Source organism: Rhinolophus ferrumequinum, chromosome 16, assembly GCF_004115265.2.
Source record: "Rhinolophus ferrumequinum isolate MPI-CBG mRhiFer1 chromosome 16, mRhiFer1_v1.p, whole genome shotgun sequence".
NCBI classification, from domain to species: Eukaryota; Metazoa; Chordata; class Mammalia; order Chiroptera; family Rhinolophidae; genus Rhinolophus; species Rhinolophus ferrumequinum.
The window spans coordinates 16,964,490-16,977,101 of NC_046299.1; the positions used below are offsets into that span (position 1 = coordinate 16,964,490).

Consider the following 12,612-nt stretch of genomic DNA (forward strand, 5'->3'; position numbering starts at 1 on the left):
GGTGGGTGTTGAAAATTTGCATTTGTAATAAATTACCAGGCAACGCTGACGCTGCTGGTAAGAATAAGTACACTTTGAAAACCAACCACTAGTACGAACGCATCATTAAACCGCGTTCCTCCCATCTCCCAGCACAGCTCGCCTAAGAAAACACATGCGATTTCTCCCCTGGGAACCTCAGGAAAGGACTGACAACACCCACTCGCAAACGAAGAACCCCACAACTCCCTACTTCCAGCCGGAACTGACAAGATGAGCTTACATCCGGCGCCTGGCGCAGCCCAGCCACGTCATTTCCTTCCTACTAAACCTTGCCCACTCTGCGTCCCCAACGCAAATAAGGGCGGGCGGCCCAGTGGGCGCTGGGAGTCACGTGAGTCGAGCGAGGTCTCGCGAGGGTTTTTAACTTCTCGCGAAACTTCACCTCCTCTGTCTTTTCCTCCTTCCAGTGCCCGGCTTTCCTCCCCTCCCCCTCCCCGCCGACCGAGTTCTTCCTTTTCAGACCGAGTCGCCTTGTTGTCGCTGCGGAGATTTTTCTGCTACTGCTCCCGCTGTTGCCTCTGCCACGCCTGGGCTCATTTGCCCTGAGCCCTTCCCGCCGCCCCGCCCCCAACCCCACGCAAGGTAACAAACCCGGTGAGGGAGAGAGTAAGGCCTCTCCGGGCCTCGGTCTCTTCCGAGTCGAAGCGGAGGCCAGAGGCCGAGGAGCCGGCGGCTCTGGAGAGGCCTGGGCCCCCTCCCACCCAGAGTTGAGCCCGGAGCGGCTCCGGCCGGGGTTGGGGCCTCCGTCCGTGGCGGCGAACCTGGCTAACCCGGGGTACCCATCGGGTGGGGTTGGGACGTGGGAGGCCTCGGAAGGACAACCTCGGCGGTTCCTGGCAGAGTCTGTTTTGCGGAGGTCCGGCACCACTGGTGTCCGCTCGGTTCGTGCGTTCGATTTCCCTCGAAGCTGATGTTTGAATTCCGAGGTCAGAAACAATCGGCCAAGTTGTGGCGGGCTTTGAGGTCTTGGGTGGTTGGGAGGAGAGCAGCTCGGCTTGCTCTCACCCTTTGGAGCCCTTCCAGATTCCTGGCTGTTGTTGGACGGGAACTGTAAGACAGAGAAGGGTCCTAGAAACCTCGTGTGTTTGCTTAATAATCGAGAAAGGATTCTCGTATCTCGTTTTTAGGAGAATGAGTCGGATTTGGTGAAAGGCACATTCCTTAGAATGCCTAAATGGGGGAGTATTTGCGTGTGGTTTTTTTGTTTGTTTTACTGAAGGAAACGCACCGACACTTTATTAGAGACTGGGTGAAAGATTTTTGCACTGGAGAAGAGCTTCTAAACACACACTCATTAATTGAATAATTCATGTACAGAGAGTTATTTGTGTCGTTAATCCAAAAGCCATTTATATTTGGAAATTTTCTTCAGTTCTTGTATTTTTTTCGAAGTCTCGATTCTTCCAACAGATTAGTGCTTTTTGAGGGGATGGGGGGGATGAAGATATAACGACCCTGTTAATTGAGCCCAACACAGTGCTTTCTCTATTACAGGAGTTGGTGAAAAATTAGAAATTCTCCTTTTTCCTCATTTGTTTTCTGTTTTTCTATATGGGATTTATCTGATATGTTTATAATCGTCGTGTCTGTTCCCTTGAAGTTTGTGGTTTGGCTCACAGCTTTTCTCTGACCTAAGAGTAAAGGCGATGGTGATAAACTAAGCTGCAATGAATTATACATTGGGAGCTAAATTGGTAAGGTTTAATTCAGGCAATCGGGGAATTATTTTATGGGTTTTTTGGTTCAATTTTCATGACCTTACCCTTTTTTCCCCCAGATGTCAGAGGATCTAGCAAAACAGCTAGCAAGCTACAAAGCTCAACTCCAGCAAGTTGAAGCTGCATTGTCTGGAAATGGAGAAAATGAAGATTTGCTAAAGTTAAAGAAAGATTTACAAGTAAGTTATGAAGGGACACTTACAGTTATGTTGTTCGGAAAGAGTATTGTGTTTTGCAAATGATTTATTGCTCAGAATCTGTATATATCCAAAGCACCCTTTTGAGGTGGTGTTTCCCTCCTTCCCTTTCTGTATATGCTCGTAGGCAAACATGGCTTTCGGAAGTAGGATTGCTTCCTCAGCCTGTGTACATCAAAATGAGTGACGCATTGTCCTTTGTTATGTAAATCTTGTATGCTCCTATAACTTTAAAAAATAAGAGTTGATTTTAGAAGTCTCAACTTTCTAGAGAAGAAATACATATCACTTTGCAATGGAAAATGCTTTTACTTTTAAAGACCTGCAAAGGAAATTTAGTTCAAAAAGGAATTAAAATTAAAGGAGAAAAATATAACCCGATTAAGATTATTTTTAATGCCACAAGATTTCTTTGAAAATGAGAGTGTGTGTGTTTGTGTGTGTCAAAGCTAGTGGGTAACCCCTTGGATTGAAAACACATCATAAAAATATCTAAAGAGATACTTGTTTTTGCATAAATGTTACATAGTGTTTGAATTTAAAGCTAGGTTTTACAGTGTAGTTGACACTTGAAGTTAAATTGAATCTATGTGAAAAGGAGATTTTAATTTGTTTTGTCTGTCATGGGAGAGATCAGTAGATATGAAACCTGCTTTTAAAAACCTGCATTGGGGTTTCAAAACAAATAAAGCCTTAATAGTAAATATCTATTGTTTCTCAGAACACTAGGTTTATTAATAAAAACACCATATATAATATTTGTAAATATGTGACTTTTAACAAATTTGAGAATTTAAAAGTCTGAACTTGACGTTTGGAAAATTTTAAAAGGTGTTTTGGTTACATTGTGTTTCTTTGCTGATTCAGTACAACACTTTAATCGTCTTCATCTTATCTAAGTAATCCTTCCCCTTCCTTTATACATATAACTTTTGCCCATTAAAATTATTAATATTTTAGGGATATTAGAACTGCAAACAAATGAAAATTACTTGAAAGGGATCCAGATTCAGGATTCTGAAAGAGCTTATCTGGGCATAATTCAGATGTTGCAAATTCAGAATATTTTCAGGTTCAAATTCTAGATTTAGGATAAACTTACAGGAACTTGCAATGGTATGTTACTTTTTAAAACACAGAAAACAGGACCCCTTTTCAATATGTAGAAGGCAGGCCAGTGGATTTCAGGGTACCAGTCAGTAAGGAAAAGACGTTGGGGAGCCGTTTTTCCCTCTCCCAGGCCAACTTGATTCTTGCCTCCGAGAGATCCTGGCATGCCCTGCCCCCCCCATCTTTTACCAATTTAAAAGCAGTCCTTTTTTCTTTGAAGAAAAGGAAACATTGTTTGCAGTGATACACATATATTGCCCCTGGGCAGTGGGAGGAGGGGTCTGTGTAGAGCTGGTAGAGGGGAAATTGAGAATGAAGGTTGAAACAGCATTATGAGGAGGTCTTAATATTTCTAGAAGAAATTGTCAGTCTCAGTAGACTTGCCTTACTTTGACATGATCAGTAGTGGAAGTATTTAAGGGGAGACCGTTGTGGTAGGCTTTAGTAAGCACGTAAATGGCTTACTTAGGGTTCAGTTAATGATGACCTGGGGGTCATTTATCTGTAAAAAAATCCTCTTTTCTAACCATTTAGGACAGCACTGTACAATAGAGCTTTCTGTGATGATGGAAATGTTCTAAATATGCTGTGCAGTACTGTAGCCACTGGCCACATTGTGGCTATTGAATATTTGAAATACAGCTAGGGTGGCTGAAGAACTGAATTTTTAATATTAATTATATAGCCATATATGTCTACCATATTGGATGGCACAGATTTAGAAGCAAAAGTCCTAACACTTTAGACAGTAATGTAATACAGGATGTATTTCCTGATCAAACTTGATCACATTTTCTTTTTCTCTTAGTCCATGAAAAAAATTCATTTTGGTTACTAGATTTAGGTCTGTTTTGAACTGAAAACTACTCAAAGATGGAAGGCATCATTTAAGGTTAGATAAAATTCTGAAAAGTGTTTGGATGTCTGCTTCCACTAGTAATTGTCTCCATTGACTACGGTTACAGCTTCTATAATATTTTGTCATGGGTTTTTTTAAAAAAAAGTGTTCTTTTTTTTCTTCTCTGCTTTCTCTGGGATATACCTCATGCCATTAATATTTAATTCTGCCTTTCATATTTGCTGAAAAGTCTGCTCAGACTGATGACTGAGTTTGTAGCGTCTTTTGTTTTCTTGTGTTCCTTTTATGGAATGTCCTTAACCCTGGTTATGAATTTGTTCACCCTTTCATTTATGACAAAATACTCAATGACTTTCATTTTGCCGGTAAGCCTTCCATTTTTATCTCTGTGTACTGTCTTTCATATAGAATAAAGTTACTCAGCAGGCAGCAAATTGGCCTACTGAAGTTCTAATTGCCTTTCTTTTTTCACTTTTGAAAAAGTGGGTATAGTAAAATTCAGGCTAGCTAGCTGACTAGCTCCCCAGGCAGTCTATGATATTCACAAAAATAGTCAATTTATTAAGCTGTTTTGCTGAATAAAACTGGTTCTAAAGGAGGCAGGGGTCAAGTCACTTGTCTCATATATTACAGTGGCTCTCTGCATCCCCGAAACGCCTTCCTTCAGTAAGCAGAGTGCTTGAGTGCATCCCCTTTGACCTGCTGATATGTAGATCACAACATCTGATGCTTCCTGGAATTGCCGATTACTGTAACTGCTGCCCATCTGTCACAATGAAGGAGCAGTTTCAGAACTCAGACTTGGGGGAGGAAAAGTAATTAATGGTATGTACCTTTAAGAACCCCCTCATACATAAAATAGTCTCTCTAATATTTTGGTCCATATGCACATGTGAGGAAAAAAATTTAGGAGGGTCTTCATAGTTTGTTGGGAGGGGTATGTGAAATATGGCAAAGTAAAGGACAACTAGGGATAAATGCTGTGGATTTTTTTAAAAGTCATTTCAGTGCAGGGCTCTGTAAATTCTTTATAACATGCACAGCTTTTCAGGACCCTCGTCTTTGGTGAAAAAGTATTTCCTTAGGAAATATAATGGAAAGATTTTCGATCCCAAGAGCAGTAGAGTTCTAAATCTGTGACCTGCAATTACAGAATTCGTATTTGCACTTTTGTAGGTAAATGATCCCTAGTTACATGGAGTTATTTAATGATAGGGATTGCATGGGCTCTTCAGTCAGGCTTACTGCATTATATTCCTGGCCCTAAAATTGGTTAATTAAAAACAAGGCTGGATAATTTACTCTACTTCTTTGTGTAGTACATGATATATTTATTTGGAAGTTCTTAGCTTTATTTGCAAACTATCATCTAATTAGGTATTTGAATGGCTACTTGGCACCTAATAAAATTTTATTGAACATATTCTCCTGAATTTTTAACTCAAATCTGAGTCATTCAGTTTTTTTATTCACAAAACTGACCTTTCACCAAGGGCTTAATATCATCCCCTTTTTAGGCTCAAATACTGTTTTTCAGAAATCAGAAGATTTAGAACCTTTAGGAGAGAGGTAATATTTAACTTTCTTGGCTACTGAATCATAACTACTATTGTAAAACCTCAATGGCAGCCAGAAGAAATTGAGTACAGAGTTTAACTTTGCTAATTTTTCTCCCAAAACACATAGTGGGATGTTTTAAGATGTTTTATATGCAATAGTGGGGGAACCAGATATGCAGGTTCTTAGATAAGATGATGCAATAAGATGGATCTTCATTAGAGTAAAACTATAGCCGACAAGTAGCAGTATGAGTACAAATCTATCAATTTGTATTATTAAGTTTTTTAACCAACCCTACCACACACCTAGTGAAGCCAATAAATATAAGCCTGAATTAGGAAAAAGTATTGGCCACACAGAAAGATATTGCCTGCCTGTGTGTTAACATTTATTTTTTCCTTTTAAATGAAGTTGTGCTAATATGCATAACATTAAGGTATTGGGATATTTCGAATCTAACTTGGTAACTTGCTTACTCAGATGAGATAAGCTTTATAGTGAATGAATAGGAAGACTATTGGCTTTTTATATACGCCTTAATATTTTGGTAGAAATATGTATCAGCAGGAACATTTTTATTACTAATAAGGCTGCTTCAAGTGTTTTGAGGGGTGTGGAGCATGTTGGCTCGGCAGTTAATACTGCAACGCCCTGGCAAACAGGACAGTTGCATGAAATGTGCGTGACAATGATGAGATAAAAGTGATCTTGAATCTAGCTCAGTCCCTCATAGTTGACTTTCTCATCTTTAGAGAGATCTACTCAGCTAAAACAGGCACTTAGAAATAATGCATGGTGTAAGCTCAAGTCTATCCTATTTTTATTAGTATTTGAGGTTAAGTTGAAAGGCAGCTGTCTGGGTTTAAATCCCAGCTCCACCCCTGTATAAAATACTGTATCTTAGTTTATACATACAGATAATCACAATACCTGCATTATAATCTTGTTCTGAACTGCAAATAAATACGGGTAGAGTACTTAATAAGTGCTATATGGTGTGAGAGCTGTCATCAAAAACTGAGGGAACTTGCTTGTTGAAAATAGGTGACAGTGTGAATTACAAAAGTAATGTTATGGTTTTTGTTTTTCCTTTGTAGGAAGTTATAGAACTAACCAAAGACCTTCTGTCAACTCAGCCTTCTGAAACTCTTGCAAGTTCAGACAGTTTTGCTTCTACTCAGCCCACTCATTCATGGAAAGTAGGAGACAAGTGTATGGCAATCTGGAGTGAAGATGGACAGTAAGTGTAGAAAAAACTCTAACTATAACATGAAATAATAAAATACAATGGTAAGATGTTTTTATTCAGTTTGAACTACCGCATTTTGATCTTTCTATATAACCAATATGGTTAGTGGAGCCAATGTGATTCTTGGGTGGTTACCATTAATATAGTTCAGTTTTTAGCTTTGATTAGGTTTTGGGGTGGAAGAATGGCTTGGATTCTAGAGGAAAGAAAACTGAAAGCAGAGGGAAATGAATGGATATTTTAAAAAATAATCTAAATTCTTTTTTCCTCAAATTGAAAATTGAGTGAATGGTTGGCTATCTTAGACGTCTATGAAATACATACACTGAAATTGTTCCTATAAGAAGTACCTTTTCTCAAAGAGATTGACTAAAACATATTTAGTAGACATGTGAAAGACTTTCCTGGCGATATATTGATTAGGACTTTCTTTTAGGATAGTAGATGGCTTGACTCCAACCACTCTTTTGCATTGTCTTTGCAAAAGGGCCATTTGATTACAGAAGTTTCATTTGAGTCACATGTAATAGTTGAATCACTGCAGTATAAGTCTTGTAGGCTGAGTACCAAACCTTTACTCACCTGCTTACAGCCATGATATCTTTACAGGTGTTACGAAGCGGAGATTGAGGAGATAGATGAAGAAAACGGCACCGCTGCAATCACCTTTGCTGGCTATGGCAATGCTGAAGTGACTCCACTGTTGAACCTCAAGCCTGTAGAAGAAGGAAGGAAGGCAAAGGAGGACAGTGGCAACAAGCCCATGTCAAAGTAAGTGACTTTTCACCATTCTAAGTGTAATCTCCCCGATTTGGGTATTTGACATGGTCTGCAGAATCTGTTCAGGCTATATTAGGGTAAAAAAGTTATAATGCTATTTACCTTTATTTTGAAGATGAGCAGTATATGCCTGGGTAAGATGGTTTGACAAGAGAAGAGGTTAGAAAGCTGTAGCAGCCAGATCATAAAAAGCCTGAAAGCCACTAATGCGTTTTAAGTAGAGGGGACGTAATGTGATCAGATTTGAGCTTTCACATGATCACTGGCAGCAGAGAGAAAGCCACTACTGCTGTGATCCAGGGGTAGATGATGGCCTGAACCCCGGGAATAGTAGAGTGAAGATAGTAACATGTATAGTTTGGGAGGTATTTAAGAGGTAGAATTAACAGTATTTTGGTTAACTCTGCGTATTTGCCACAATTTGCTCTCTTTTGGATTTGTCGAGAGTTTTGTCAAAACTTTTGTCAAAAGTTAAGTTGCTACATAAATATATTTGAATTTAAGAAAATGTCACTTGTTAAAGTAACATTTGATTTAAGCAACCCAATAAGAAAATCAGATTGTAGAACGACGTAACATCTCTATTTTTAGTTTCTGACGTCTGTGTACAAAGCCACAGTTAGCTTCATAGTGGTGATTATATGATATAGGAGTCTAGATCTTATTGCCTCTTTTTTAAAGACTTTGTTTTTCATCCTTTGGGTGAGAAGTCAGTGTTAACTGAGCAGAAATTATTGAGAAAGCTTTAGGCTCTGATCTTATTCAGTGTTTTTGGAAAACCCCAGTTGTAAGAATTGTTAGCTATGGTTTCCCTTTGTGCTGCTCTTCCAATCTAGGTGAAATAGTTTTGTCTTTATTGAATCTCTTTATACACTTTTTGCAAATGCAGCATATTATTACACTTGCTTACTGTCCATTTAGAAATTGATAAAAGGTTTAGACATCTGTCAACACTCATTCCTAAAACACAACTGGAAAAAGCTGTGTAAACATCAAATAAAAAGTCATAGTTGAAATATTTACGTGGGTAGTAAGTTAACAGTTATGTTTCAAAGGATGCTATATATTTCAAATAATATTCTTAGTAGCACAGGGTGATTGGCGTTGATGGGGGGTGCTTTTATTCATGGGGAGAAGAAGAATGTGTAAGTTTGGTTTTCTGGGTTTTTTTTGGCGGGGGGGTTGTTTGTTTGTTTTTGCACTGCTCCATATCCCCATGGAAGTCATCTTTTAAATCTTAAGAGTTGATGTTTAGCTGTTACATCCACACAGAAAAGAAATGATTGCCCAGCAGCGTGAATATAAAAAGAAGAAAGCTTTGAAAAAAGCACAGAGAATAAAAGAACTTGAGCAGGAGAGAGAGGACCAGAAGGTGAAATGGCAGCAGTTCAACAACAGAGCCTATTCTAAAAACAAAAAAGGCCAGGTTAGTAAATATTTTCATCATACTTTGTAAATTTGAAAAGTGCAACCGTCATTAAATAACTTTAAAATGAAAAGGGGGTACGTAGATTTTAAAAAATATGTAACTGGATCTTTAATTGAGAATCCTCTTCAGTCTTCAGTTTGGCTTATTGAAAAAGACCTCCGTTAGCCTCCATCTCTGCAGTAGAAACACTATGAATATAGAGTTTGTATCAGGAATTACAAAAGATCTAGGTTCTTTTCCTTCTATAAATGAAAATTTGAAAAATTATTTGCTACCTTACATACCACTTAGAGAGGGTGTGTGTTGAACCATACCTTCTTTCCTAATACACCTTATGCTGGACATCACTGGTAGATTTTATTTAAAAGAGCACTCAGCTCCCCTTGATGTATTTTTCCTTCTGAGTATATTTTGTAATTTTTATTGTTTCCCAAACTAATCAAGAATGGTTTCTGTTTCATTTCCCACAGGTAAAGAGGAGTATTTTTGCTTCACCTGAGAGTGTAACTGGCAAAGTTGGAGTAGGAACTTGTGGGATTGCTGATAAACCTATGACACAGTATCAAGATACCTCTAAATACAATGTTAGGCATTTGATGCCTCAATAATCAGAAAAACTGTTGGATTTCATCTCCGCAGGGCTTTACATTTACCTTTTTATCCTTATATTTTTCTAAAGGTAAATTATTTGTTAGATGAGTAAGGAAGATACCATTGTCGTCATTGTTTGACTTCAATAGAATGAAACTTGAAATTGCATTTGTTAACTGCTATTCATTTACCTTTCATTACTACCACCACAGTTTCCTCAAAGTTTGTTGGATAAAGCAACTTTTCTAGATAGATGCTGCTTAAATAAAGCACTTAGATGAATTCTTGATCTTCCTACTATTAGGCTCCCACTTAATGGATGGCATATACTTTTTGTAAACTCCTAACCTGGAACTTTCAGAACCTTTGAACTTGCCACATATTCTAAGCAATTCACTGGAACATCAAGGCAAAACACCAAACTGTTGCAGAGGTCTTTTTTTAATTCAGCTGTTGTCAATTAAGCCTAAAAATAGGTTAATTTCTAAATGGCAAAGTTTGTTTTGAGGTTTTTCCTTCAATAATTTGTTTCCTAAGCCTATTAGGCCATTTCTAACATTGACCCACCTCTTACTCTTTTCATTGAGTTTTAGTTTTATTAAGAAACCATGTTTAGGACCAGCTACCTTTTCTATTTTTTTTTTTTTTTTTTGGTATGTTTGCTTTTTTCTTGTGTTAATTTTTCACTTACGGTAGTGGTACCATTTTTTGGATGTGTAATGTTTATATGAGAAAACAAAAAGCTGATGTATAGCCCTGTATACAGTGTAGATACTATTTTTGTAAAAAAAAAAAAAAAAAAGGCTAAATTAATGAACAAGAGTACTGAATGTTTCATCATTAAAAATTTACTGTATTTCTTGTGCATTAATCTGACCATAATTTCCCTGTATATTATGTTCATGTAGCTGAGTTTGTAATTTTTGTTAACTAGATCAAGTTGTCAGCATTTGCTGGTGTATGTGAACATCACAGTTAACCTGAGTTAAATTTAAGCCAAATATATGCATAGAAAAGATCTTCCTATTAATGGAAGACAGTGATTTTTAGGATGTGTTAATTTCAGTTTTTGTATGTTTAACTTTTATTAAATAAAGTGTTTTTAAAATCTCTAGGGTGTGTTAACAGAAGGGTGAAGCCTTAGCTGCCAGCACTGATAGTGATTAAATGTCAATGTACTTGCGTACATCGTTTCCGCAGAAGAAAATATGGAGTATGATAAAGGTTTCAGTAAATCTTTATGTACTCCTTCCCTTCCATTAGACATAAGAAATTGGATTCTAAAGGGCAAACAAACTTTTATTTTAAGTCCTTGTGCTTTATATAGAGGTGTTTGTAAATTTTTGGTATAAGGGGAAAATAAAAATTACTTCATGAATTTTAATTTTTTTGGTAAATTGAAACTTTTAGGAGGAAAGTGGTGAGAGGTAGAATTCTTCATCTCACCCTTCCACCTTCCCCCTAACCCAGGAGATCAATGCTTTTCTTCCTTTAATTTATGGCCACAGGGTAGAGCATGTAAGATAGAATGAAAGGAAGTATTTTTTAAATACAAGGTACAAATTACAGTAGAAAAAGGGCTACTTAGCCTGAAAAACTTCTAAATAAAATATACAAGTACTAATGTTCTTGTTACTACCCTGTTTCCCCAAAAATAAGACCTAGCCGTACCATCAGCTCTAATGTGTTTTTTGGAGCAAAAATTAATGTAAGACCTAGTCTTATTTTACCATAAGACCAGGTCTTATCTAACATAAGACCGGGTTTTATATTAATTTTTGCTCCAAAAGATGCATTAGAGCTGATGGTCTGGCTAGGTCTTATTTTCGGGGAAACACGGTAGTTGTAACATCTTCAGGTACTAAGAATCAGCAGTATCCTTGAAGGATTGCAAGGGAAACCTTTTAATCAAAAAGCACTGGACAGAGATTTGGTATAATTGTGTGGCCACACAGAATGGTTTTTGGTGAGATTACCTTGGTATGTTGGAATAGTTGTTCACCTGTTGTTTGTGTAGGCAAGACTCTTTGTGTTAAGACTTGGGCCTCTTTTGACCCTAGGGGCCTTCCTTTCTGCACGTTAATTTTCCTGGAGGGCTTTGCATTAGGAGGAGAGAGAAAAGGAATAAAGGTGACCCCATTATATAAAATATATTTTTTAATAGGCACATACAGCATGAGATCAGGAGTCTTTGTGTCAAAGACCTAGATGTGGCTCTTTGAAAAGTCCTACCGTGTTTCCCTGAAAATAAGACCTAGCCAGACCATCAGCTCTAATGCATCTTAATGTTAAGAAACGGTCTAATCGGGTATAACAATAAAATAAATACCGGGTCTTACATAGTTATATAAGACCGGGCTTATATTAATTTTCGCTCCAAAAGACACATTAGAGCTGATGGTCTGGCTAGGTCTTATTTTGGGGGAAACACGGTAGTATCAAGACGATAGTGTCTGGACTAAACTAAAAGTTAGGATTCCTGGGGAGCTAGAACCTGTCTCATTGTTTGATGTTCAAGTTGAGAAGATGCTTAATGAGAAGCATGATACCAGCAGTACTTTACAAATGAAAGTGGGTAAGCTCTCAGTATTCTAAAATCAAATATGATGCTTAGTCTTAGGAAGCTTTGTTACAAAATTTAATGTGGCGTTTCCCCTCTGTCAAAGGAGACTTGAAGCTGTGTAACTGACAGACCAAAATTTAGGGCCTCCAAGTAGCTATGGTTGCATATTTTATCTTCTGAAAACTTGACATTTGTTATTGAACATTTCAAGGATAGAATAGTTCTAACACCCCAACACCCCCAAAATAAGTAAATTTAAACCTTTAATATTAATCACTGTTAACATGCTTCTTAAATTAACATGTAGAAAGGCCATGGAAGAGCAAGGACTCAAGCCAGACTGCCATGTTGAATCTGGCTTCCTCGTTTATTACCTGTGTGCATAACTCCTTTTTGCCTCAGTCTTCTCAGCTGTAGAATGAAAATAATAACCTGTTTCATTAAGTTGTACGGATGAGTGGGTTAATATGTTAAGTGTTTCGTAGAGTACCTGGCATGTGGTAAGCACTATAGA

General features: G+C 37.7%; 1 protein-coding gene across 3 annotated transcripts; it reads left to right on the forward strand.

Annotated features, from left to right (window-relative positions):
• The first annotated feature begins 419 nt into the window (after nucleotides 1–419).
• SMNDC1 (survival motor neuron domain containing 1) lies at nucleotides 420–10,647 on the forward strand. Of its 3 annotated transcripts, none has more exons than XM_033131296.1 (6): nucleotides 420–624; nucleotides 1,820–1,939; nucleotides 6,584–6,726; nucleotides 7,345–7,506; nucleotides 8,788–8,941; nucleotides 9,415–10,647. In XM_033131296.1, the coding sequence occupies exons 2-6, from the start codon at nucleotides 1,820–1,822 to the stop codon at nucleotides 9,550–9,552; spliced, it is 717 nt and encodes a 238-aa protein (XP_032987187.1). In that variant the 5' UTR covers nucleotides 420–624; the 3' UTR covers nucleotides 9,553–10,647. The 3 variants fall into 3 exon arrangements, with proteins under 3 accessions (XP_032987187.1, XP_032987188.1, XP_032987189.1); XM_033131297.1 differs by lacking the exon at nucleotides 420–624 and adding an exon at nucleotides 663–968 and having other exon boundaries at nucleotides 9,415–10,349; XM_033131298.1 differs by lacking the exon at nucleotides 420–624 and adding an exon at nucleotides 4,560–4,751 and having other exon boundaries at nucleotides 1,814–1,939; nucleotides 9,415–10,349.
• Nucleotides 10,648–12,612: the final 1,965 nt, after the last annotated feature.